The 27081-nt window shown below is 53.9% G+C and overlaps 1 protein-coding gene across 1 annotated transcript; it reads left to right on the forward strand.

Annotated features, from left to right (window-relative positions):
* The first annotated feature begins 5702 nt into the window (after window positions 1-5702).
* On the forward strand, window positions 5703-19286 carry LOC128269679 (uncharacterized). The gene is made up of 4 exons (XM_053007065.1): window positions 5703-6542; window positions 16856-17507; window positions 17569-17884; window positions 17951-19286. Exons 1-4 carry the CDS (start codon window positions 6202-6204, stop codon window positions 18136-18138), a joined length of 1497 nt encoding a protein of 498 aa, XP_052863025.1. The 5' UTR covers window positions 5703-6201; the 3' UTR covers window positions 18139-19286.
* The last annotated feature ends 7795 nt before the right edge of the window (window positions 19287-27081 follow it).

The following is a 27081-nucleotide window of genomic DNA, read 5'->3' on the forward strand; positions in this document are numbered from 1 at the left end:
AGTGCGACCACCAAGAGAAAGACGGACTACAAACACGATCGCGAAAGAGAGAGAAAGGACGAAAGAAAGAGAGAGAAAGAGAAAGAAAACCGGTGCGGCGCATAACGAAGCGCCGCGCCGTCGAAATTGCCACGAGAATCTTTCAGGTCCGCACCGAAGGACAGGCGGGCGGGCGGGGATCGCGTAAGGAGCACCGGGCCGCCGAGGGCTGCGGGGCACTGGGCGAAAGATGCTGCTGCGCGGCGCGGCCATTCAACGGCATCTCGTCGATCTTCATAGAGCCCGGTGAAGGGGACGCGGCCCGTGTGCGGGAACTAGCGTAGCATAAATTATGGGGAATTGAATTGCCGAAAACAGAACTATGGAAGTGGAAGAGCCGCCGTCGCCGCCGAATGTCATAAAAAAAAGAAACTGCGACACCACCAGCCGGCCGCGGGGCTCGAGGTGAGGGTTTCAGGTATGGGGGCCGTGTGCGAGGGAACCGTTGGAACCGGCCCCGGGGGCCTATGATCCGAAGGATTATTTTGGTTTCGTTCGAATTATGCTGATCGCGCGTGGCGCGTCAAGAGCCCCATGACTGGGCCACGGCGGGCAGCCTTCGACGGGCTGGTTCTCTGCGTCGGCCAACCAGACGGCAACCGGCGACGACGTGACCAACGTTCTGCGTGTGCCCCCGACGGCCGGAGGCTGTGGCTTTCTCTGCAGACGGCCGCCCGGACCAGACCGGACGGAGAAAAGTGCGACCATGAACGTTGCTAGGTCTGCGCGCCGGATGAGCTTTCTCAAGATCTTCGGCGGAACATGTTGTTACTTCATGAGCTGTGTGTGTGTGTTTGTGTGCCTAGAGGGGTGTAGTAAAATGGTGCCATTTTGACAGTACGTGGCGCTTTGTACTTTGCACAAAGTCCAGTGAAAGAGTTAAATTTTATTTATATTTAAAAGAACAGCTACTCAATTTATTTTCGTTACATTTGCCCATACACCGTTTTACGTTTTACCATATTATATTGTGATAAAGTTTTTCAAAATAATGCTTGTTTAGGTTTTACGGAAAAAATCAGATCTATGGAGCATGATCAGTATTTAAATGATTTTGTTGGAACAGTGATACAAATTTGAGTCGAACATACTTGCGATGAAGTTACTTTTGAAGAAGTGTCACGGGGTAATCGATCCAGCCAAAGATTAACCTCAATTCGACAGAGAAAAGTAGCGTACGTTCACACCGATAAACCAACAAAGTAACCAAAGTCGACGGCACAATCTTCAAAAAATGGCAAAATAAGGCTCAAGTGTAGAAATCACCACTCGTGACAATAAATTTCAAAACAGTTAACCTCCGGCGGCGGAAAATGTAAATTAATCATCAACATGTATTTGATCTCATTCAACGGAAGCCAATGATGTAATAGCCATTCGTCAACGATTTTTGCGCATATCTTATAGGCTACGGCAGGGTATCGACTTTAGCATTTAGTCCCCCGAAATGTCAATTTAACAAACTGTCTGCTTAGAGAACGGAGAAAAATTACAGGAAACCGTACCTGCCGAATACGGTCCCCGTCTGGCATTTCTAGTAGCGATTATGGCGTAAAAACTCAATCGAACTGCGGATGCGAACTGAATACGAATGAAATTTTTGACACTTGTCCCAGATCTTCTAGAGCCGCAGCAACGATTTTCGAAAGCTACCACCTCTTCCATTTTTGAATTGTTTCCCTCAGCTTCTCAGCCACTCTGGGAGCGTTTACGCGGGACACAGGTCATTGACATTGCGTTGAGTACAATTTTAAAGCTTTACCATTTTTTATATCATTTAAACAATTGTGGTTTTGATAAGTCTGGTCCCTGTAGGTCCAGTAACCTCTTTGCTCAACTTTTGGTTGCGCCCTCAAATTGAAAGGAAGCCTTCAATCTTGGTCACAATATGGTTACACAAGACAACGGGGAATTTGAATTTGACTTTGAGTGCGTCACAAAAAATGCGTTTTTTTTTAAACAAAGAATCGCCTTTTGTTTATTTATTTATTGCCTTAAAAAGGCTACGTAGTCTGATTGACAAATTTCACGTAAGTCTTAGAACTAATAAGGCAGCTAGTCTCATCTAGTGGGACGAAAACAAAAAGCATAAATGTGTGAATATGACGGAATAAGAGTGACACAGTAAAGTAAAAAAGTGGCAACCAAGTAGGCGTTGCAAGATGCAAGATATTCGCAAAGTTCTGCCCATATGTTGCGTCAAGAAAGTTCGGATACAGAACGAACCCATTGGGTCAGCAATCATTTATCAACACTGATTGTTAGGTATCTGTTTTTTTAATAGCATCTTTGGAAACAGGGACCAAGGAGCCTTGACAATTGTGCTAACAATTTACGAGAGCGTTAAACGGTGCCGGTGGAGATTTTTAACCGTGCTGCGGGCCACTAACGCTGCGATCGTCTTAGAACTCCGCCGTTCGTCTCTAACGCAATCTTTTGGCGGCCGTTTTGTGGATGCGACCAAACGACGACAGTGGAGCCTCGCTTTTGGATTGTTACGTGCGCCATCTTTAACGGCGGCTGGCTGTCAAATTAATTCCATATTCCGACGGCGCTTCTTCGTGGCGGCGGTGACGACCGAAAAGTTATGCTGCCTAAAACCGATGCCCGCCCAAATTACGCAACGCCCTTAGTGTGGCCGCGATCGGTCGTTCGATTGCGTACACACCATCCAGATCGTCTGCCGGGCCGCCGGGTGTGTTCAAGGTGTTCGAGCCGGGCCTCGGGCCTTTCCGTCCGAAATCCGTGAACTTTGAGCCACCAACCCACGCACACACGCACACACGTGGGGTCGGCACTCACACACAGCCGGTCACCGGCGTATTATCATATTATCGGCCACGTTGACCGCGCCGCTAAGGGCCGCCCGCAGAAGCCGCGCGAGGCCGCGCGAGAACCGGCCGACGGACGTGGCGCGGTGTTTGCTGATGACGCGGCCATTGGGTGGCTGGGCTGAGGCACGCCCGACACCACCACCGCCGCCGCCGCCACCTCCGCCATCGTCGTCTTCGTCGTCGAGCCACCTCACTCGGTCACTCGGGCTGGCCGCCCGGTCGCGGACTGGGGCAGTCGGGCAGTCTCACGCAACGCCGCCGCCTCCACCGTCAGCCCCCCGCCGGTACGAAGCTCGGGTGAAGGAGGATCGCGAAAAAAACTCGAACCCAGACTCGCGTACGAACGGCGTGTGGAAGAAACCGGCACAACCACCACCACCATCAGAAGTAGCGGCAGCAGATCGCAGCGCTCTTCAGCTGCAGCAGTCGCGGCCACCGGAATTCGTTAGCCTCTCAGCTCGGTCCGTCTCTGTCGGGCGCGTGGTCGCGGCGATCGCGCGCGCGGCGTTAGAGTGGTTCGCGGCTAAATTCCTGCATTTGTTCAAGGTCACCGGTGGCGGTGGTGCTGGTGGTCGCGCGGCTCAGGTGCAGCCTCCGCCTTGCGGGTGGGTGCCTTCCGTTTCATCCGCTTGGTGGCGGCGCTTGACAGCTTATTAATGGCCGCCTTTGGTTCGGTTTTTTTTGTTTGATCCCAACTTCTTCTATTCTCGCTCTCTCTCGCTCACGCCCAATGCCCGAAAAAAAAACGGTGCCATCCAAAGTGGCTTGAATTCCGGTTCGGGCCGTCTCCGGCGGTCGGTCATCCCACGAAAAAGACCATAACCGCCGCCCCCTAGTAAATATGCGTAACGCGCCTGTCCGTGAGGTGTGCGCAGCTGTCTATGCGTGCGTGCGTGCGCATTCGTGTGTGTGTGTGTGGTTGGGCAAGGAATGCAAAACTAAAGACGCCTTAGACGGCCACCGCCACCAGTCGCGCAAACCGGTTGTTGCGAAAATCCTAGAAACTCTCCTGATTGTCACGAAACTCGAAACCTCGAGAAGAAAAAAAACGGGAAAAGAAAGGCACACACACACGCACGAGCGCAGCCTGGGCGAAGAGACGATAGCGAGGGTGCCCGCTTTTCCCCCAAAAAGCTTGTCAAGAGCACCGCCGACGCCGCCACGGCCGCTGGTCGGGTGAAGAGGGCTGGCCGTTCCCATTACGGGCGCTGGAGGGATCGGTTATCTCGCGTCTTGGGCGGCGTCTTGTTCTTCGCCACCCCAAAGCCGTCCGCCAGTCAGCCAGCCGGCCAGCCAACAATTGGAACAACCTTTTTTTTAATGGCCTTAAAGCGTACGTGCGAACGTACGTTGCGCGAGGGCACGCAAAGCGGGCGTGCGTCGCGCCGGCGTGCGTCGGGTCGCCGGCTCTCGTACCGTCGGAAAAAATTCGTAGACCGTCTTGCGCCGCCGCGGGTGTACCGTTATGTCCTTAAAACGGCCCCTCAGCCACAGCGTTAAGCCCGTAATAAACCGAAAAGAAAAGAAAAAGGCGACGCACAAAACAAAGAACGATCTGGCCGATCTCCAGCGCGCTGGGTGGCGGTTCGGTTGGCTGGTCCCAGGACTAGCACCCTGCCTCCACGCCTTTTTCGGGGTGTCACTGCCGCGGTCGGGGCGGCCCAGCTGGCCACTCGCTGGGCCCCCGTTCCGGCCCACGAATGTCCCGACCCAAGACGAGACCTCACGTACGTGCCCTTCAAACAGCTTCACTCCCCTCCGGGTGGTAGTAGGGGTCAACACTTCACGTCCATAAAACGGGACAGGAAAAACTGAAACACACCGAAGAGCGCGGGTTCGGCTCCAGAATTCCGCAATAAATTTTGGCACCAACCGCAGGCGGTGGTAAAAAAATGAATATTTTTAAAAAAGAACCACACACACAGAGAGAGAGACATGCGCGCACGATTATACAACCGCCCCGAAGGCCAAAATGCGCCACATTATTGCACGCTGCGCCCTCGGTTCGCCGACGGGGGGTCACCGGTAGTACCATAAACCCGAGCAGCGGAGCGCGAGCCAGAAAATGACAAAAAATGCATCTCCGGAACCATAAAATCCAGAACCCCCCCTGGGAACCCCAGCCGGGCCCTGACCGCACACATATAAAATCATAAAAACATGCATCGGGCTGGCGGCTCCCAGTTTTGGCGGGGTCCAACAAAAACCACGACCAACTCGAGAGGTCGGCGGCGTAAAGCCCCCGACGCCCACCACTGGTTCCTGTTGTCCTCAGCCCCACCGGCCACGTGCGTCGTGCTCTGTCACTCCCGGAGCCGCCACTGGGGCCGCACTACGCAATCGAAAGCTTGGAAGTTGGGAAAAAAATGAGCGGAGAAGACCCAACGGCGCAAAAGGATGTCCGGTACGGTACACGCCGGCCATGCGCGTGTAGCCGGCACTCACACACATAGCGGGGGGCTGGAGCTTTCGACCGTGCGCGGTGCGTAACCCTTTTCGGCGGAGCTCGCCACGCTGAACACTCGCCGTTATGCGCGCGCGCACTCCAAGCGCGCCCCAGCGGTCAGTCCGTTAGTTCTCCTTGAAAGAGCGAGACCGAGATGGCGCGCGCGCGCTCGCGGCCCGTCCGGTGTCCTACTCGCACTGCGCAGAGCTTTGCGCTCGGGCCGGCGACCGTCTCGCTCTGGCGCGCCCGACACCCGAGAGCCCGAAAAGGGTTGGCCCGAAGACGCTCGTCGTCGCCGTCCGAAGCCGTTTCGCGTATTAATATCGTGGCGTTGCGCCCGAGCGGCGTCAGTCAGTCGAGTTTCGCGGGTTGCGCCGGATTGGCAAGCCGTCTTCTTCCTCTCTGCGCTCGTTCACCGTACCACTACCACCGACACCAGCACCGAGCGATCCATCTCCGTAAGCCTCGTCCAGCTCTCAGCTCAGCTCAGCTCAGCCTCTTGTCCGTGGTACGCGTGCGTGCGTGCGTGCGAGCGTGTGTGTGTGTGCGCGTGTGCGTGCGTGCGGAGATCGTGCGCGCGCGCCAAAAAGCTCGCTCGCTCGCTGGTCCGACGAGGGAATCCGAGAGCCAGCGCCTGCCGCCGCCGCCACCACCGCCGCCCATGCCGATCAGTGTTTGCGTCGCAGTTTACCGTTGCCGTCGTCGTCGTCGCGGTCGTTGTGGTTGGGAAAAGTCCGGTCCAGCAGTGACGAGACGAGGCCGCACCGAGCACTGGAGTGGAGCCGCACCAAGCAGCGGAGCCGAGCCGAGCCGAGTCGAGAGATCACTTGCGGGATCACACGCAGGACGCACGGCTGACAGCAGCAGTGGGCGGTGTCCGCGATGAGTGTGATCAGCCCGCCGATCCACGTGCTGGACGCGATCCACACGTTCGTCGCGAAGACGGGCATCCGGGAGCCGCGCCTGACCGTGTCGAGTGGTTCGCGCAACGGCGACAGCTACTCCGGCGACGTCTTCCGCGTCGTCATCTCGCCCGGCCGCCGCGACATCGAGGACTTCGAGAACAACAACAACAACAACAACAATGACGCCCTGGACGTGTGCATCAACGGCGTCGGTCTGCATCACGGGCGGCGCACAGCGAACGGACACGGCCACGGTGACGCCGATGGCGCCGACGACGAGCACGCCGACGACGCAGGGCTGCTCACGGACGTTGAAGGGTAAGTACGCTCGGGCCGCCTTTTTGGGCGACTGCAAGTGTCTCTCTCGGTGCGTGTGTGTGTGCGCGTGTGTCGCAGTTAGTGCATGTCCCGGCAGATAAGGCTGGGCAGAGGTGTGTCTATCGTTGCCTTATCGCCACCACTCAACTTCCTACAGCCGGCCCCACCGGGGGTCGGCCGGACCACACCTGCGATAAGATAGGGGCTGCGCGGGCGTGTGTTCTGCCTGCCGCGTTCTAGGTGCCGCCAAGGTCGCCAACTGGGGCCGCCGCTGACCGCCACCATCTCAGAACGAGCGCCGACCAATTGTCAAACGCGCCGATGGAGGCGCACAGTGGGCCGTAGATTCGCGAGGGGTGGCGCGGCAGACCCTTACCCGGCCTGGCCTCCCGGTGCCCGGTGCCCGGATGTAGATAATCAGCGCATCGTGATCTATGCGCGCGCGCGCGCGCACGAGCTAAAATAGCCATTGTCTACGAGGTGACAAGCCATCCATTGTGGGTGTGTGCCGGGGGGGGGGGCGGCGGTCTGAGGGCCGGCCGGAGCGCTGGAAGAGTTCGATTGACCCAGTTTCGGGGCCCGACGGCCAGCACTGTCGCTGACGGATGACTTTGAACTACTTTCGAGTGTTTTTCGTCTTCTTCTTTTTCGTCCGTGCCACGCATGCGACACAGCATCCGGCCGGCCGCCGCCATCGCCCAAAACAACCACGCAGGCCGCGCATCCCCCTCCCCGGGGCAACAACGTCAATTGAGGCTAATGGTTGGTGGCCCCCCCAAGAACGCTTCTGGAGGCCGCTCCGTTTTGTTTTGTTCTAAGCCGCGTCTAAATTTACGTGTCCCAAGTGCTGCGCGCATTGTTGTGCGTTGGGATTGTTCGGTGGGCGGACTGCGCGTCCAAGTGGCGTCGATTGTGGCGACCGGCCAACTGTTTTGGATAAAATATTCGTAAAGGTCCCGGCTAAGCCGACCCTCGGAGGCTTCGTTCGCCCAATGTTCAACTTCGGAGATGAATTACACTCCAACGGCTATGCTTTTATCGAACATGCGATAGGGCAGGCCATGCTGTGGGCCAATTATATTCAGCAAAATTCCGCCTCTTCGCATCACTGATTGACTTGGTTTAGGCTTGTTGTTCGAAGAGACATCGGTCTGTGAAGGTAGTTAAAAATTTAATAAGCAAAATAAACTAAGGGGTAAATTATTACTCACCTTCTTTACAAATCTATTCGGTGTACGATTTGACGTGTAATTAGAACCGCATTTTCCCAGCTTAGACGAACACCGCGATTCGCTTTACTATATAGAATAGTTTGAAGACTCTGCCATCCTCTAACGGGTCGCAATTACAGACGACTACGATCGTATTCAAAGTATCATCTATACGGATGTTAGTCTGTTATTTACCAATCATTTTCCGGCAATTCGCTGTCTCGCGCGCTTTCGCGTGTCAATCGACCAAATCAGTTTGGCCACGAACGAATCTTAGTTCCCGTTCTTGTCCCGTTTCGAGTTGAACCAAAATGCTACCCGCCTACTTGGATCTGAAGCTGACATATGCGCCATAAATGTCTTCCGCTAACGTCGAAATACAATCACAAAACGGATGAGTGTGGAAAGTCATTAACACAGATGTCAAAACATGGAACTCTGGAATTTTCAATGTCGGAAGGAACCACCATCGGTTACACCTCACGAAGCAGAGCACCGGTCGCAAGCGTTCGAGAACGTTCCGGGTTTCTTCCACTGCAAGTGTCAAAACAAAATCCCCACTCCATGTGGCCACGTTGGCGCGCATATTTTTCATTCACTCGTGCAACATCGGCGCGCTTTTGGGAAGAAGATTCTAGGCATGCTTCATCCCCACCGCGCGGCGGGATGTCCGGTGGCGTCGGGTTGCGAAAAGAAGTCACTCCAAACCCCGTACGACGTAATTTGCAAACCCGATGCCGCGCCGCGGACCGGAGCACGAAACGGAGACCCCTCAGGGCCCCGGGCGCCTGGCCACACGGAAAAATACGCCAAAGATCACCGCCCCGCACACCCGTGTCCCGTATAGGGTGGTCCCCCCTGGCCCGGTCCGGCGGACGTTTCGGACGCGCGAAACCAGTTTTCGGTTTCCCTTTCGTTCCATTCAACTCTTCCTCCCGCCGGCAACGGGTGGGCAAAGGGGGGTGGGACTGGGGCTGAATCGTCGCGCGGCAAGAGCTTTTTCTTGCCCCGCGCTCCGCCCCACACGCGCGCCACCTTCTCTCTAATTCCGGGCTTGCGGTTTGCTCGCCGCCGCCATGTGTTTGTGTGCGTGTTTATGTGTTTCTTCTCCCTAACACGGTTCTAGGTCCGTGTTCTTTAATGTTCTGTCGTTTCACGTTCTGTTCGCACCCGCCGCGCCGCTCGGGTACCAGGGGGGGCCTGAGTGGGGCTCCAGGCCACGCTATCGGGACGCCATCGGTGTGCAAATACTGACCTTCGCTTTCGCTCTCGGTGTGATCGCCTCCCGCCGGGGGTCGGTTGTCGGGTGTTAGAAGTCCGAGCGGTGTGAGGAATTCGAAGAATTTTGTGCACACACACACACACGGGCGCCGATACATTCCGGGAAGCTTTATTCAACGCCTCGTGGTGCCGCACCAACACACTGGCGGTGGTGGTGGTCCCACGTTCTCGCGCTCCCCGGACTAGGCGTCGTTCTAGGTTATGGGTGCGGAATTTGATGTTTGTTGTTTTTCGTTTCCCCTGCGATATACCGGCGGCAACGTTCATCTTCTACCGTCCAATCGTGTGGCTGGACGAAAATGACGCCGTCTGGCCATTCTACGGCAAAATAAAACGACGGCGGAACCGGTTAGGCCTTGGCTAGGTTTTATTGGCCGTGCGCCGTGCGATGCAGGGTTGACCATCATCAGCTCCTCATCAGTAACTCCTTTTTTATCGTCGCCGATTTTACCAGCCAAACAGAGGAATGGCCACGGGCCACGATGGCTTAGAACTGATAGTGGATTCGGTGAACGTCGTAAACAACCTGAAATGATAGAATCGAACGTACCTGACATTAACGAGAAGGCAAAACATAAACAAAACAAGTATACGGAAACACTGCAACGAAGTGGTCTTTCAAGGATTGAACCGATCGGAGAAATTGATTATGAGCTGTGACATAATCACAACGGCTTACTCTCGGTGTGTTCTACAGGCGCTGATTTGCGCAATAAACAGAACTAATCTTTCAACGTTTCGCGGTCGACGCTGCAACCTGTCTGGATGCGCTTATACGCACGCGTTGAGTTCTAGAGTATCACTTGTACAGTATTACTTCGTCCGGCTTATTTTGCTTTCTCCAACTGGTCATTTATTGAGTTGTACCTTCACGGTGAGTGTTACCGTGGGGATCCAAAATGTTACAGCATCGCCAGCCGCCAGTTGATAAGGTTTTGTCAGATTTCAGAGCCAGTCAGAAACGATCCAAGAACGAACGAATTTGGGCTTAATAAACCACTCTTCTACGCTCTTCAGCAAACGGACGAAGAAGTTGCCGATCGTCTCTTTTTGCTATCCGGTTGCCATCCATTCCGTCGGACCACGAGTTGCCGCTACTGTGATATGGCTTGAACAGGCGTAAAGTGGCCCGCAGGGCAGGGATGCCAAATCGTAGGCTGCGCCCGCCGACTGACGGCTGGGTCTGCCTCAAATGCTGATCGCATTTAAATTTCTCCCCCGAGACCGAAGCGAACGCGGTCCGGCGTGCGTGAGCAGCCCGCCGCAGCAACAGGGCTTAAAATGGTTGCGTAATTTATAAAAGACCACTCGTCGACGTTCGGATAAATTCACGCACATTTTGGGGGCCTCTTTCTCACGGTTTTCGAGACGCACGCAGAAAGAGAGAATGAGAGCGAGCGAGAGAGAAAAGGAAAACCCCCAATGGCCGTTACACATCGGCGGCGGGATCACGGCGGGATCACGGCGGGGGCGCTCCGGAGCTCCACTCAACTAGCAGGGGGTAGTAACATTACATTTATCGCGATTGTCTTACTAAACATGTCAAGCAGCAACAGCTATTTTGGACCCGGGATGTGGACCTTCTCCAGTGACGGGAGTCGCCACCTCGCCGGTGTCAATGCACCCGGGGCACCCAGTTCCAAGGAGAAAGACGCACCTGACGTGTGTGCACCGCAACCGTTAGGTGTCAAAGACCAGAATTAAGGTTACCGTGTTTTGGTTTGGCACTCTTGGCTGGAGCACCTCCTCTTGGGGTACCGGTTCCGGCGGCTGGCGCCGCTCTGCACCGACAAACATCCCCCCCCCCCCCCCCCCCTTCCAGCTGAGCGTGGGTTAGTGACTCCCCGTTCGTGACTCGTGACTCGGTGACAAATGGCCGAACGAACGGCTCTCTAAGCGCGCTGCCGGCCGCCGCCGGGTGGCGGGCTGCTGCCCTACCACACCACGAGCCACGAGATCGGTTACGACGAAGCCCGGCGGGGTGTGGTGGGGAGGCGGTCCGGTACTCACCGCGGTAGCGGTGGTGGTGCCTTCGCCTCGCCCCGCCTCGCCTCGGCGGCTACGTTGCCTAATTCGACTACGTCGCGATCTCGCTTTCAATGCCGCCAGAGGTCGTTGAACGCGGCAGTGGCAGATCGCGGCGGTTGTTGTACGGGCGGCCGCCTGCGCGCACGTAAACAAAACCCCCAACATCTCACAACCAGAGCCAGCCCAGTCAGCATCGTTTATTGTTTCGTGGTTGCTTCGCGTGTGTCTGTGTGGTGTCACTCAGCTGGTAAGCTTCTTTACTGGTGGTGGTGCTGGTAGTGCTGGCTGGAGTGGAGCTGGATGCGGTCCGATGGTGGTTTCGAAGCACCGGCGACGCGTTTTGCATAGCTGAGTAACCAAATCTTCCACCTGATTGCGCCACCACTAAACTGTGCCTGTTTCATGTTTTATGCTCCCAGCAACAACACACACACACACACACGTCGGCTCGAGAAGTTCCTCCGTCAGTTCGCGGAGTGGAGTAGCGTTTTGGAAGATCCGTAAAACTTGATAGCGCCTCCAAACCGGGTGACGGACCCGGGAGCGAGAGAAACAATGGGAAAACACTACACGGTGGCGCCGTGGTTTGCTACAGTTTTTGTTCGCCGGTTTCTTCTCGCCTCTCGAAGCGCCCAAGAAACACGCCCAGTGTGTCCCAGTTTGTCTGGCCCCCGGTTTTTAGGTGGAACAGTAACGAAACATCAAAGCACCATTTCCGGTGTTGGTGCGCCCGTTGTTTTCGAAAAGGGCGAAACGGGCAGGCATTTGTTGTGCAAACAACCCCCTGGGGGGAACCGGGGCTCGAGTGACCGAATAAATGTATGTCAAATTCGTCCAATGGGCACCCCGTCCATCCAAGATGTAGCTGGTACTCCGGTCCACCTGAGGCATGGAGTGTTTTTCTTTTCGGAGCTTTGCGACCCATTGCGGCAACAAACAATCGACCGAGCGACCGATCGATCGGCAGGCAGGCAAAGGGCCGCTAATTGTGGTGCCGATGAACTTTCGTAATCGACTCAGCGTGTTATGTGGAGGAGTACCGAGCGCGAGCGGGCCTCGGGATGCTGCAATCTGATCCCTGCTGAAACCGCTCGCGGACTCGCGAGAAAAAAGCCACACACTGTGTGCTGTTTGGTCAACGAAAAGTAAAACAATAATTATCACATTCTCCACCATCACAACCACTGGAGCGGAGCGGACCTGGGCGTCCCCGGGCTCCAGATGTGTGAGCGTGAACCAGCTGTGAGTTAAGCAAAATCTCGTGTACGGGCGAAGGACCTTCGGATGTGAGATCTTCAAGATGACGGCGGCGGCGCCCAGTGCCATAATGGTGGCGGCTTTTTAGGCCTCATCCGCCTCAATATGCAGATGTTTGCTTTTCTCACCAAACAATCCCGGGCCGCCCGGCGTCCGGGCTGGGCAGGCCCGGGAAGGCCCGGGCTCCCTGCCCGCGGTCCATGCTGTTGCGAAACTCGAGCCAGACGATCCTTTTTCCGGTGCCGGGGTGTTACTTTCACCCAACAAAACCCGACCGGACAGCCACCGGATGGCACCCCCAAAGCGGCAGCGCTGTAATGCTGTTTCCTGTTTCTCAACGATCGGTTTGTTTATTTAAACTGCTGCGCGCGCTCGTGTGTGTGTGCTTTTTTCTCTTATTGCACTTCGCGCTTACGCTTTATATTCCCCAAACCGTCGCGTTTCTGTCACTCGCTCTCTCTCGCGACGGCGTGGAGAAATACTATCGCCAAAGTGTCGGTCGGTCGGTCGGGGTGGTCACCGCGGTGACGCGCTCTGGTCCGCCCCGGTAACGGTGATATTCGAAGTGCCTACGTTGTCAAAAATGAGCCCCGCGAGACGAGCGCGCGGGTCTCATCTTACCTCATTCTCGAAGCCGCGCCGCGGTCGCGCTCGCGCGCCTGCGACCGCGGGAACCCCGCTTGGCCAGTGCCGCGCGGTCAATGACCCGCTTTCGAGCGGAGGAAAGAAAGGAAAAAAAACCGGCACGCGCAAACGTTGATCATCGACTTTTCTTATCGAAGGCGGCCGCCGCCGTCCCGCCTCGCCCACGGGGGAGGGTGGGCGGGCGGTGTCTCGCGGTGAGTTTCACCTCAAGTTCGCCACTTGACGAACGGGGCGGAGAGTGTGTCACGTCACGTTTTGGGCCCCGTAACCCTTAATAATGACGGCGGCGGCGGTCAGCGAGCCAGCGACGACGACCGCACCCCTTAGCACGCTTAGTGTAGGTCAGTGCCGGGATTCTCGAACTGGGTGAACGATCAGCCCCCCGATCTGGCACGCTCTCTGGGCGGCGGGTACGGGGGGCCGGTCTGGAAATAAAAAGAAGACGACGAAGAGAATGCGACATTAAAACATTCAAACACTCGGCCTGCTGGGGGCCCCGTAGTAGATTGGTGATCCGATCGCGACCGCAGAGCGAAGGGAAAAAAAGCCACACACACACCGACCGATCGACCGACCGAAGCGCAAAACAAACATAATAACAGCGCAGCGCAGTTCATCAAAAGGCTGACGCAGGGCTCCCGCGCGCAGAGATGACGCAGTGTCCAGCGGGCCGGGCCGGGCCGGTTTGTTGTTGCTGTTTTTATTCTGGTTTGCCCGGTTTCTGGTTGTTGCGCGCTGCGGTGGCCCCGCGGCGCACAACGGCGCGGAACGGCGCGGAACCCGTGGCGCGCGTAATGGTGTCACATTTCGAAGCTGTCATCACATTCACGGAGGCATCGTAATTGTCGGGCCTGGCCGGCCGGCTGGCTGGCCGGTTGGCTGGCTGGCTGGCCGGTTGGCTGGCTGGCTAGTGGCCAGCGGTTCGGAAAAGGCCCGAAAAAAAACACGGGGTGACGGGGTCCGAACGGTCTGTGACTGCTGCAGCAACAGCTGATAACACCGCCGCCCGCCGTCGAAGGGAAGAACCGACGAAGAGGGAGCACAAAAAAGGCTGGAAAAGAAAAAGAAACGAAACACGTTTTAAGTGGGGCACACGCACAATTCTGAGAGAGAGTTTCCCCGGTTCTGACCGACATTTCTTTCGCCTGTTCCTTCGTCGTCCCGTGTTCGTCGTCGACGCAACGCAACCGCTCGGGTGTTTGGCGAGCTTTCCGAATGAGCGAAAAAGCTCGCGCTGCTAGCGGTTCCAACGGGTTGTGTGACTGCAGATTCTTTAACGTTGAGGTTGATACGGACTAAAAGGGCGCTCTTCGTCTCCTATACCGAGTAGCGAAATCCGTTTGAAGTTCGAACTCACTTGAGTCTTGAAGATTTATCGATGACGTCCGATTGTCCGTTTGTTTGACACGACGACGTTCCCAGAAGAACTAAATAGAAGAGAACTACAAAAGAAGAGCAAAGAGTACATAGAACTTCTACAATGGATCCAGCTTTACGCAGATATCGGTAAGCCTGAATCACGCCGTATAAACGCAAAGCCATATTGACGTTGAAAAGTCGTCAATAAAATAGGTCGCAGCGTCGTCAACATCGTCTCCATGTTTTGCGACTGTTTTTGTAATGATTGTAAACCAGACGGGGCTAGGAATGAAGAAAAAATACAAACAAGAAAACACAGATTTGTGTAAAGTACCGCCAGTGCTGCCGCGGCCACTCGCCAGCACCGAGAGAAGGTCGGTGAAAGGGCGCATCGACAGCACCGATCGCGAACGCTGCGCACGAAATTAAACCTACCATCGCCCAAATCCACCATCGACACCATCGAAAATACGCGGACGGAGACACGGACCACAAACAAAACAAAACCCACCCGCCCCGCAGGACACTCAGCCTCTGCGCCCAGTGTCGCCATCTGGAAACTGACCACGAACAATTTTGGGGCCCAAAGAAAAATCGGTCGAACGGCCGGACGGAGCGCCGGGAGGGCCGGGAGGTTCAAGAAAAAGAAAGAACGCCAACCCCCGCTGAAGCCCCGAAAATCACGGCTCTCTAGAGCCGTGTCGTATCTCTTTCCCAGCGTGTCGCAGCTCGCCTCAACGCTCGGATGTCGGTCGCCGGCGGACGGGGCGCGATGCAATTTTAGCGCGCCGGAGCCGGAGTACGAACCACCAGCGTGCGCCAGCGTGTGTACGTGAGATCACTGACCTCGCGATGGTAGGCACCGCGATGCTTAACACACTTGCGGCGGCGGTGGCTGCTGCTGGGCGGTTGTTCCGCAGGGCCCGGGAGATCCTTTCCAATATGCGTTCACCGTGTTTTTTTTTTTCACTTCTCCCCCGTTTCATTTTACAGATCGCGGCCAATGTATGTTTTTTGGACAACTTTTTAATATTTTAGCCCACATACAACCGAGTGGTGGCCGCAAGCCGAGCATTCTCTGCTCTTTTGGAACCGTTTGAATTGCAGCCCATTCGGCGCGTTAAATTATGCACGCGCCGCCCGATTACGTATCGCGCGTGTGCACTTTGATTGTTAAACGGTCGACCAGCGGTGTGTCACCCCAAAAAGCATCGCTTTTGAAGTGACCGTTTCACAATCGTCAGCTTCAGCTCCCTCTCTCTCTCTTGGTGGTTCTCTTTCGCCCTCTCGCTGGATGCCGCTCGTGCAATAATACGCGCATTTGCGCACGTAGTCTCCATTGCCGCCACTTCGCACATTACGCGGCCAATCGATCTGACCGATAGGAGGAGAGCTTTCGCTTGCCGCAGCCGCAACACTGCGATCATCGCCGATCGGACGTGGTCACCGCGCGCGTTGCTGCTGCGCTGCTGCTGCGTGCCACAAAGAAAATCCATTCTTCGCTGCCACGCGAAAATTAATAACCCGCGTGTGAGTAAAATAAACAATCCGGCGCCGGACCGGGCCGGGCCGGGCTCGGGATGGTGGAAAGCTCATGGAGCCCGGTGGGGCGGGCAGAAAAACACGAAAACGGCCAGAAAACGGTGACCAAACACAAAGCAGTAAAGCAAACAACGGCGCAGCCCCCGAGCTCGCACCCGTTTTTAAATGCCAACCCAAATGTGGCCAGCCACACACACACACACACGTGCGGGCGCGCGCGTACGCGAGAGCAAGAAAATCCTAAAGCTCAACCAACCGCTAATAAGAAGCAAATAAAGGTTGCATAATCAGCACCATCATCGGCAGCGGCCGCATCAGGCCCGAGAGTCACGCCCGTGTGTGTGTGTGTGCGCGCTAGAGGGAGAGGGAGAGGAAACAAAAACAAAAACCCGTGCTCCTCGTGCGAAACCACGTGCACCAGGCCCCTTCCGGTTGGGGTGTTTGCAAAACATTACCCGCCCGCGTGGCCACCACAGAGGGGCGTCGGGCAGATTGGGGCGGGGAACCCCAACATAACCATTGTGGGCACCATTGTGTGTCGCGCCGGGCTGTAACCATTAGTAATGGGGGTCCGGTGGTGTGCCGGTAAACAGAATGTGTCACCTTTGGCCGCGCACTGTTTTTTCACGCTTCACACCTCTCTCACAGTGCTGCGGTCACTCTCATGCAACGATGTGCTGACTTTGCCCTCCTCTGCAGTGCCATAATTTGCACCCCTCAGGTCAGCCCGTTTTGCACATTTCGCCCGGCTGCGTCTCCTGTTGTTGTTGTCCGAGTTCCGAGCGGTGTTTTCAATTTAATCCGCAAACTGTAAACTCGCTACTCTGGAGTGACCTATCCCAAGGAAAGGCAATCCGTACAATGTTGCTGGACGCTGGACTCAAAAACAGAACTCGAACTACCACAGGGATTCCCAGGCTGGGATCCTAATCCGAATACACGACGACGGCGAAAATGACGCGTTCCGTTTTTGTTTTTTTTTTGTTGCAGGCTTATCCTGAACGAGTTGCCGAAAGCGATCAGTGTCATCGCGAAGGTCGCGCCAACCACCAGCCTGCGGCGCTCGCTCTACAACAGCTCCGAGCACTTCCAGCGCGAAAAGTACGTGTTCGACGTGGTCCTGCCACGGTTCGAGCGCTTCCAGCAGTCGCGGGGTCTGCGCACGCTGAAACGCTTTCTGCACTACCCGAGCGTGATCGTGTCCGAGTGCCGCGAGGGCACCGAGTTCATACTGCAGCGCGATCTGGTCGCGCAAGGATACCGGAACTTCCCGCGCACCGAGCCGCTGGCGTACGAGGACGTGCTGCTGGTGCTGACCCATCTGGCCGAGTTTCACGCCATCTCGTTCGCGATGCAACAGCAGGCACCGGAGCACTACGCGCAGATCGTCAGCCAGCTGCGCGAAACGATCTTCGTGCCGCCCCTGCACGGTTCGTTCGTTGACTTCTTGCAGCGCAAGGTGGACTACGCCATCGAGACGCTGCAGCGCAACCCGGAGCCGGGTGACGTGGCCGTCGGCGAACGGTTGGCGCGGTTCCGCGACGAGTACGGACAGGCGATGGTGGACTGTGTGCAGAATCGGGACGACACGGTCATCTGTCACGGTGACTGCTGGATCAGCAACATTCTCTACCGGAATGTGGTAAGAGTGAGGACGACGCAGTGCCCCCCGGTCACCTAACCCTTCACCGGCCCTTTTGCAGCCCCAGCAGCGGAATGGAGCCGACGATGGCTTAAACAACAACTTCGACAGCAGCCTCCTGCAGAAGAACGCCCCGAAGGAACTCAAGTTCCTCGACTGGCAGGTGGCTCGATGCGGCACGCCCGTGATTGACCTGTCCTACTTTATCTTCTGCTGCACCGACCGTGAGCTGCGCGAGCGATTGCCGGAACTGCTGCGTAAATACCACAGTGCGCTGGTGCGTCGCATCGAGGAGCTGTGCGCCATCGACGGAAGCGAGCTGTTCCCGTTCGAGCGGCTGCAAATGCATATGAGAAAATATGCTCGCTTCGGTTTCGGTAAGATATCGCCGCCTCGGGTGCTGGGTGCGAATGGTGACGAGCTAAATTATGGTATGTTTGTAGGCATGGCACTGATGACGCTTCACTCGACGTGCTGCGTGGAGAAGGACCTTCCGGACGTGTCGGCGGCCCTCGAAACCACCGAGCTCGTGGACATCGACAAGCTAGCGAAGGACATGCTCTACAACCCGGCGTACATCAAGCGGATGTCCGGCGTCTGCCGGGACATGGTGCGTTTCGGGTACCTCTGAGTGAAAACAGGAAACGAAAAAGACACTCACCCTCTCTTTTGTAAACGGAAGTCGAAGAGAAGAGCAACAATCTTTCAATGTGTTCATGCTGCCCCCACCGGCTCGGTGGACGCGGCCACCGGCCGCGGGTTAGAGGGTGATACTTAAGCTTAGGGTTGTACAATAGCGGTGACCGCCTCCCTTTTCCCCGTTTCAGTATTCACGCGGCGGTTTCGCGAATCCGCTCCCATTACCTTTGCTCTAGTTACTACTAAAGACAGTATTTGTGCCGTAGGGGACCGACAGAATGCGGACAGAACGAATTGAACGCAACCACATATCCCCGCAACACCGCAATGGGAAGCGCTCGTGCTTCCGGTATTGTGACGCCATAGGCAATAGAATCGGTCAGACGCTTAGGCGCTGTTAGGCCGAGCGCAAGCGCAAACAGCTTCACGAGGAGGCCCCCTTTTACCACACGTAAACGCTAGAGACGGTCACTCGGAAAGCATCGGTTAGGTTTGTAAATGTAAGACGAAAGATAAGCTAAGTTACCAGTCGACAAGGCGCGCTACTAAGAGAGGAGACATTACGAATCGTAATTGAAATTAACTCCATATCATCACATTTTAGTGATTGGCACAAGGATATTAGGCAACGCAAGAAGCACCTACAGTTTGTCTTTGACGACAGTCAAAAGAGGAAGAGAAGGGGAGAGAGAAGGCGAGAGCGAGAGAGGAGTGGAACGTGGCGCTAAGAGGAGATACATTTTCAACCTGTGCCACTAATCATAAGCGCAGCACCACATGTTCAACAGGAAAAGCTTCAAAATTGTTAACGGATTACGAGCATCCCTAAACGGGAGCATGTTTGCCCACGACGTGCAGACTGCGAAGAGCGTTAAATGGTTGGCGCTTTAAGTGTCTTTTGAAGTAACCGGTAAAGGAACGGCTTTCAGTGCCACCTTTCCACCCCCCACAATAGAGCCAATCGTGTTCCAAATTCCAAAAGCGCATTTTGCACGATCATCTCACGTTCCTTGAAACATAGCTTTACGATCCGGTTTTTTATATTTATTCACAAAAGTGCACCAACTCAGGTAGTTTTTAAATAATAAAAATGTTGAATATGATTTGCACGTTTGTAAAGTGTGTGTATGTTTGCGATGGCGTCCGCGGTGATGTAATTCAACGATCGTGGACTTGTGCTCGAATCTATTGCCGTACAACATTCGATGATCTTTACTGGCACGGAAGATGGCTCGTGGTGTAAGGATGAGTTTGAAAACTGCACCCTTATCAGGCATGACTATGAATATGCAAATACCTTTACTGTCATGAAAATCATAATATGTGTTTTTAAATAGTACCATCCATTTGGAGGGAGTGTTTGTTGCAGGCCGCTCGGCGGTTGTAGTAGCCGAAAAAGTAAGTATCATCCATTGCTATATATGGTATCAATTTTAAATTATATGTCCCTTTATCGCTTCAGTTTTCAGGGTTCAGTATGATAGGGTTTTGATACGTGACGGATAATTGATTATCTCGTGGTTTACATTAAAGTGCCTTGAATACTCAATGGAACATTCGGAGGTGAGGATGTTGTCATTCAGAGGATCCCGATGATCCCCATCGATATGGCGTTTGAGTTTAGAAGGTTTCAATTTCCGATCCGTCGTGCATTCGCCATGACCATTAACAAATCACAAGGCCAATCCTTGAAGGTTTGTGGTCTGTTACCTCTGAGGCGCAACAAAGTTCGCCGGGTCAGCTAGTCGATTGATACTTTTGATGCAAAAGTTTATTTTTGCGAGAGGCACAAATTTGCATAAACAAACCATACGAACGAACCCGTAATGACGCCGGCTAGTAGGGAATTTGTATGGGATAAGCGGATATCCTTGGTTTTGAGATGAATCTACGGACTTTTTGCCACGTTTTAGTTTTCTTTGCATGTGTTTCGATTAAATTCACCATTCACCCGTAATACGCGCGTTCACGTATGGTAAGTAACGTTTTGTCGTTATTTTGAGGTAATTAAACGCCTGAGCTATGCAATCTGCATAACACTAAAATGTTTTAATGCATAATCGTCTGCAAATATCGAATTTCTGATAAAAATCTAATGCCTTTTTGAGTTGAAAAAGGATATAAAACAAAAGAGGAGCTTTACCCATTGCGTTTGTGGAGTAACAAGTAATTACCACCATCCTTATTTATTACCAACCAATGAAAAATTACCTAAATTTCAATTTTCATGTCACCAAAATTTCAACGTACAATCAATGCCAATCGTGAATATTGGATTTTTTCATATCAAAGAAAGGCCAAATACGTTTCTAATGATGATGATTTAGGTACATTACCGTTGCAGAACTGTGATCGCATAACGATCGCGTTCAAGTAGCTGATAAAAGTTGGTTTTAAAGACTAATTTTTTATCATTCTTTCGACTTTGACATACGAATTCTCGGAATCTACGAAACACAGAAGGCTAAAACTTCGAATTGGTCATAGATAACTTATCTATTTTAAGAAAATATAACTAAAATCCTCACTTGTTAAAGTTGGCTTATGACCGTAATTTTCCCATAGTGGCACCGGTTTGGTATGTGACCGTTGTGAGTGCTCCCTGCACTGTCATGTCAAAACGAGGGGAAACTTACCGTTTGGATCGTGTGAGTTCCTGCAAAAATGTCCGTGTTGCCAAATTGTACATGGCAGATTCAAATCGTAATTTGAAATAACGAAAGTAGGAAATGTGCACTTTCTAATGTGAAACAAAGTGCCTTACTATTATTATTTATTTATAATTTCCCATACCTGGTTCGTTCTTGTGGTTGATCATTTGATGGCACTGTCAGCACACTGGCGAAGGAGAAAACGATCGTTTGAGTACCCTCCACGTGTCCACTCACGTGACGGAGTACGCATCAACACACGCACGGGACACAAAACAAAACGATTGCTGGCCCCACGCACACAACGTGCCGGATGCGTGACTATTGTTGCTTTGCGCTTGCGCTGTTTACGACTTCCTCTTCTCTCGCTCTCTCTCGCTCCCTTTCTTTCCGTTTCGCAAACTGTGCTCTCACTCTCGCGCACGCCTACACACCACCTGCACAAGCGGGAGCAAATACGGCTGTAAGTATGTGTCATCAACAAACAAAAATAAACGAGAAACCCGAAGCACCCGGTAAAATAACCACATGCGTTCGGAGGGCCGCCGCCCGTGTGTGCGTGCGCGCCGTCAATCCGCGGTCGGTCGGTCCGACCAGGAACGAATGAGAAAGCGTTGGCCATTTTAGTGGTTGTGTGGCAAGTGGAACGTATCGGATTCTGGTGGCGTGCGTTACAAAATTACCGCTGCGGTTCCTGCTGGGCACTGAATGGGGCACTCGGTCTCGGTGAAGCGCAGTGCTGCGGTGCAAGATACAGCAGTTCGGGGGCCGGAAGCTGCGGTGTAGTGAAAGGTAAGAACTGCAGTGTTCCGGGTCTTGCAAGCGCCCACGACCCCATACTTATCGTGATAGGCGTCCGTCGCCAAGCGTGTGTGAGGTGAGGGTGCAGAGTGGTGCAGTGCATGCTGAAGCGTCGACGACCGGTTCCCTGTTTCCAAGGGCCGTCGTTAGCAGTGTGCTACAAAGAGAGTTATTTTTTATCGATTCGCCTGATTTAATTGGCCCGTCTCGAACTGCAGTAAGTGACTCTATTGCCCCGTCAGTGTGACTTCCAATAACTGTCGCCGCCGCGTGGGTAACACACCTTCGCCTAATCTAGTCGCGCTGTCACGAGTGGAAAAGGTCAACAAACGTCGCGGCCTAACACGCCATCTGATCGAATCCGGGGTTCACCGTCGTCCGATGTGCGGCTGTGTTGGTTGAGGCAAGCGCGGTGTCGGATGCGGGTGTGTTCAAGAGGGACGTTGAGCGTGGCCAACCGATCCGCGGGGATTTGGGACGCGTGAAGTGGATGCATTCCGAGTGCAGTGCAGCAGCAGCAGTAGTAAACCGATAACTGTCAAACGAGAGTGGCTCCTCTAAGTCATTCCAGTATGCGACGCCACGAAAGGCTTAAAATTTCAGGTGCGTACTGACAAACAATTGCTCGCGGTGCTCTCGGTGGCAGAGTGTTGGTGCGAGATTGCCGTTTGTTGGACAACGTGTTGCCCGTCCTCGTGCCCCGCCGTCATCCGAGGCGTACGAGTGTGCGCACAGCACACCATCATCAGCTAGGCCAGCCGGTGGCACTTATCGCGCGAGTGAGCGAAACGGACGTGAAGCTAAAAATAGTAAGTAACCGAGGCGAATGTTGGGAAGCCGTTTCATTCCATTTGTTTTTTTCTCTTTGCCCATTTTTCCGATCAAACCTTGTTTTTCCGTTGTTTATGCGAGTCGTATCTACGGTTCTCCACTGTCGCCGTCGCCCTATCAACACTGGCAACGGGTGCTTATCGGTTGGGGCATCGTCTGGCTAGGACTTCCGTCCGTCGGGATGACCGGAACGTTTCCCTCCATGCCGGGCACGTGACAGCCTATGGCAAAATGTCGGACGAACATACCGGAGGCTTCCGGAGGTGGCTTTGCGTTTACTTCTGCTTCTACCGCCGCGACCCGACGAGTATAAGCAGTTGCAGATTAAGGATGAAATTCCATCTAAACAAAATATTTAGAATCGGCCATCGCTCGCTCGTTGCTGGTGTTATCATTTTATCAGTTTTGTTATTCACCCTCGACACTTATACTTGTAGCCCAACGACATGTCTTTCTTTCGCGCGGCGACCATGTGCTTCTTTGCGTCAGCCGCCCCGAGAGCCACCAGCGAAGGGCACTCGGCCAAAACTGCACCATGTGCGGTTCCGACCGTAAACATAAACAATGCACTGCTGCTGGTGCTGGTGCTACTGCTGAGCCCAGCACAATTGCCGGGACCCCCGGGGACCCGGATGCAAGCGAGAGATGCACACGGTTTTGCGTTCGGTGGTTCTGCTGAGAGTGCGCGCTGTGACCGCGATTCTCGGAACGCGAACAGGCGAGAAGTGGTGCTTGCCTGGGTCGCTCGGTTGCATCGCCGAGGCACACGCGGCTGCATTGCGCAGTTCACAACCGACCGAACGCGGTGCGGCACGCAAGGGGCCAGGGCAGGGTACAACTTAAGAAGCTTGCCGCAGAAGAGGTTTGTTTAGTGCCAGAGTGCCGCCGCCCCGTGTCGTCGTCGCTGTGTGTTGGTCAGCATATTCGGTCAGCTGGTGCGGTGCCGCGTGTGGGATTTTGTTTCTTTATTTTCTACGAAAATTTCTACTATTTCCGTGCACGTCCGGACACACGGGCGCACGGAGCGTTGTTTTCGGACTTTCGGACGGCCAGCGCAGCAAACCATTTTCCGGTGTGACAGGTGTGTGTGTGTGCGGGCGAGGGGAGAAAATGTTGATATTTTTCGTTATATTTTTAGCAACATCCTTCGAAAACGTGAACGTGATAAATTGTGTGGGACCTGTCGATCTGGCGTCGATAATATAAGGCTCCCTGTCTCGCGGGCTCTGCAGGATTGTTGACGTCAATTAGTGGCGAGTGGCTTTCCCGGTGCCTGGCGCACATTTGCACCGATTTCTGTTTCAGTGCAGCGGCAGGATATTATGGCGTGCGTGTCTGCGCGCGTGAGAAAGTATGATACCCTCTCTCTCTGTATGACGGCGGCGCGTTCGAATATGTGTATTCGCTTGCAAACCTCAACTCAAAATGCTGCTCCACGACGGGCGGGTTTAGACTATAATTAAACGGAGAGCACAATTTAAGAAGAAAAAACAAAACGGCACTGCACCGTGTTCGTGTCGCTGTGTCGCTATTTACGTTGGTAGGGCTGCGGTTTATTCGCTTCCGCTGCTGCCCCAAAGTGCACTCGCTGCCGAATGCCGTGCAAAATGCGAATTCATCACGACGGCTATAAAATTATTGTACCGTTTTTGGTACTTTTCCAACCGCCACAATCGGTTCCTGTAGTTGTATCTTAGAATCTGCCGTATCTTGCTGCTTCCGGTCGTTGTTCCGTATCACCTTGCAAGGTCGTTGCATACGCACCCGTCACCGTAGGTCATAAGCCTCCGGTCTAAGAAGTGTCCACTGTGGGAAGATGATTAGGCTAATAGCACTGTGGGTAATTTATTTGATAAAAGGTCGGTTAAACAAACGTGGAAAGGACGCCACAAAGTGCCACACACAAAAAGCCGTGACGATTGGTGTTGGCGCAGCATACGTGTAACCACCGTGCGTCAAGCGCGGCGTTCGGTGACGTTCCGTTCGCTTTGTAATGCACATAATTTAATCGAACCGTCGCCACCGCCGGCAATCTTTATTTGGCTCTGGCTGACCAGTCCGGGTTGCTAGGCCTGTGTGTGTGTGCGGTTATGTGGGACGTGGGATACAAAAACGCGGAATATGTGATTGTGATAATTCTTTATCGTTGTGCCCTTCAAAAGTGCATCGAAAGTCAAATACACTCCCTCTACGTGCTCCTGGCTGCGTGGAGCTTGAGGCCCACGGAGTTGCAGCAGCAGCAGCAGCAACAGTTACAGCGCGTTGCAGCCAGCTCTCTCGCTCTCTTTCTCTCTCTCTCTTTTTCGTTCGAATTTGTTGGATTACTTTACAGAAGAAACACACGGTGCGGGTTGATCGCCGCCGCCACCGTGCACCGTGTTCCGTTTTTGCTCCCGGCACCGACGGCAGTGGTTTGCAAAACGGTGCACACACCAACACACCGTGCTCACTGCGCTGTGTGTGTGTGTTGGGGGGGATGCAAATGGACGAGGCCAATGGCGGCGTGTTGTGCACGAGCGGAAAGTGAAAATTTACTTCCGTTTATGGAGTCCGATGATGATTGGTGGCGCGGCATGGCGTGGACCTGCGTCGTCAGCGCCACAAGCACACCAACACACCAGCACGGCAATCTCGTTCTGGGTTGTAGCATGGTCTGGCCGGCACCACCACGGTCTATGCAAATCGGACGCGCGCTCTTCTTTATCTCGCTGCATCGACTTCTGGAGCAGAGTGTTGCAGTTCGCTGCAGACCACCATCACCACCTCTGCCAGGGACAGAACACGGGCACGGGCTCGTTGTGGCCTTGAGTGTGCGCTGCATCGGGCAGTGCACTGTGTGTGTGTGTTTCACTTGCATTTGTGATGCACTCCAGTGCACTCGCTCCGTTGTAATCTCGGCCACTGAGCGGGCAGGCGCATGCATTTCTGTGTGTGTGAATGTCACGTCGGACGGACGCTCCGGTCCGAAGTGGTCACCAGGAATCATCGGTGTGTGCGATCATGATCGCGTGTGCCAGGCACACCATTGCGAACCGAGATGATTATGTGGCGGGTGTCGAATGGCATACGGCGTGAAAACTGTCTTTCTTTTTGTAGAGAACCTTGCGGAAAAGAATAATATTTTATCGGTTTTGCTCTGAAAATCCTCTCTGTAGACCCAAACTTTGTTTGATCATTACTTTCAGTCGCGATCACCGTCACCGACAAGCTCGAAGATTATTAGAAGAACCATTTCCTTACTTTACATTTGCGCCCATTCTTTTGCCAGTGGGCGCCACGAATGTTCTTTTGCGTCAACAGAATGCGCCAGCCAACAAATGACGGGTCGGCTGAAACGCGTCACAACCCTCCCGGATCGATCGATGATACACATCACCCACCCGAAGACCGGAAGGAAACGAGTGGCCGGCAATGGCTGGTCGCTTTTCCGGTCAGTTCCGGAGAAAAAAAAACAACAAAACGATACACTCATTGCCGATGTCCAACGTGTGTCGCCATTCCTCCAACAACACACACACACACACCAGTCAGTACCACAGTCAGTAACAGTCAGTGTGTTCCGGCTTCGTCGGCACCAGCGGAACATGCGCACCGGCAACCCTGCAGCGTGGCAATTTCGTGTTCGGTTTTCCCGGGAGGGCACGGTGCCGGTTTTCCGTCGGTACTACTACGAGCGTGTGTGTGTGTGTGTGTGTGCGTGTCCCCGGGCCGCGTCCTCTCGGGTGTTTGACATTGAGCTCGCTTCGGTGTGTTTTGGGTTTTTCCTGTTTTTCTCCGCTCCACTCCGCAAACACGCGCGTCACACGCAACAGTGTGCCGGCTTGGGCAAGAAGAGCGGTCCTGCTGCGGCCACGGTCGGTTGTGTTGGTGACCGGGCCCGGACCGGGTAACCCGCGTCCGCTCTAGTAGTGGGGGTTGTTATGCTTCCCTGTTAGCTGCTGGAAACTTATTCCGACGCCCGTGTCGAATCCATTTTCCGATTCCGGTTATGCCAGGTCCAAAACGTGAAACCGGATTTTTTTTCAAAGAAATCAAATGTTTATTACATTGAAACAAAAAATGTTACTTTATTCAAAGTATGTGCCATCGCTAGATATACGCTTCTCCCATCTCTCTGCTAAATCGTGGATTCCACGCCGAAAGAATTCTTCGTCTTTTGAAACAAACCAATTAGTTATCTAATTTTCGCCCTCCTCGTAGGAATCAAAGTGCTGCTCAGCCAATGCGTGTTGCAGCGATGAAAATGAATGATAATTGGAAGGAGCCAAGACTGGTGAATACCGCCCGGTGGGAAAGCAGTTCCCAGTCAAGTGTCTTCTGGCGCATTATGGACGTTGTTCGATCAATGCATGGGTTAAATTGATCATTTGTTGTCAGTAGCGATCTGAATAAACGGCTTCACTAGGTTTTGGGAGCTTGCGATACACTATACCTTTCTGTCCCATCAGAAAGTCCTTTTTTGGAATCCTACGACGCTCTTTGCTTGTTAAGCCAGAATCGCCGTTTAAAAAAAAATTAAAACCACTCAAAGCACTCCGATCCTCCAAAACAAGCTTCGATAAGCATTTGATGCGATTCTGTAGCAGTTTTCTTCAGCAGGTAGCAGGAAAATAATAAATGCAGCGAAAACGACATTTTTTTCGACATGAAAT

This window comes from Anopheles cruzii, chromosome 3 (genome assembly GCF_943734635.1).
Source record: "Anopheles cruzii chromosome 3, idAnoCruzAS_RS32_06, whole genome shotgun sequence".
Lineage (NCBI taxonomy): Eukaryota > Metazoa > Arthropoda > Insecta > Diptera > Culicidae > Anopheles > Anopheles cruzii.

Coding starts and splice junctions, on each gene's coding strand:
- LOC128269679 (XM_053007065.1), top strand. CDS start 6,202: ATGAGTGTGATCAGCCCGCCGATCCACGTGCTGGACGCGATCCACACG. Junction 6,543..16,855: donor CTGCTCACGGACGTTGAAGG/GTAAGTACGCTC, acceptor TTTTTGTTGCAG/GCTTATCCTGAACGAGTTGC. Junction 17,508..17,568: donor ACATTCTCTACCGGAATGTG/GTAAGAGTGAGG, acceptor GCCCTTTTGCAG/CCCCAGCAGCGGAATGGAGC.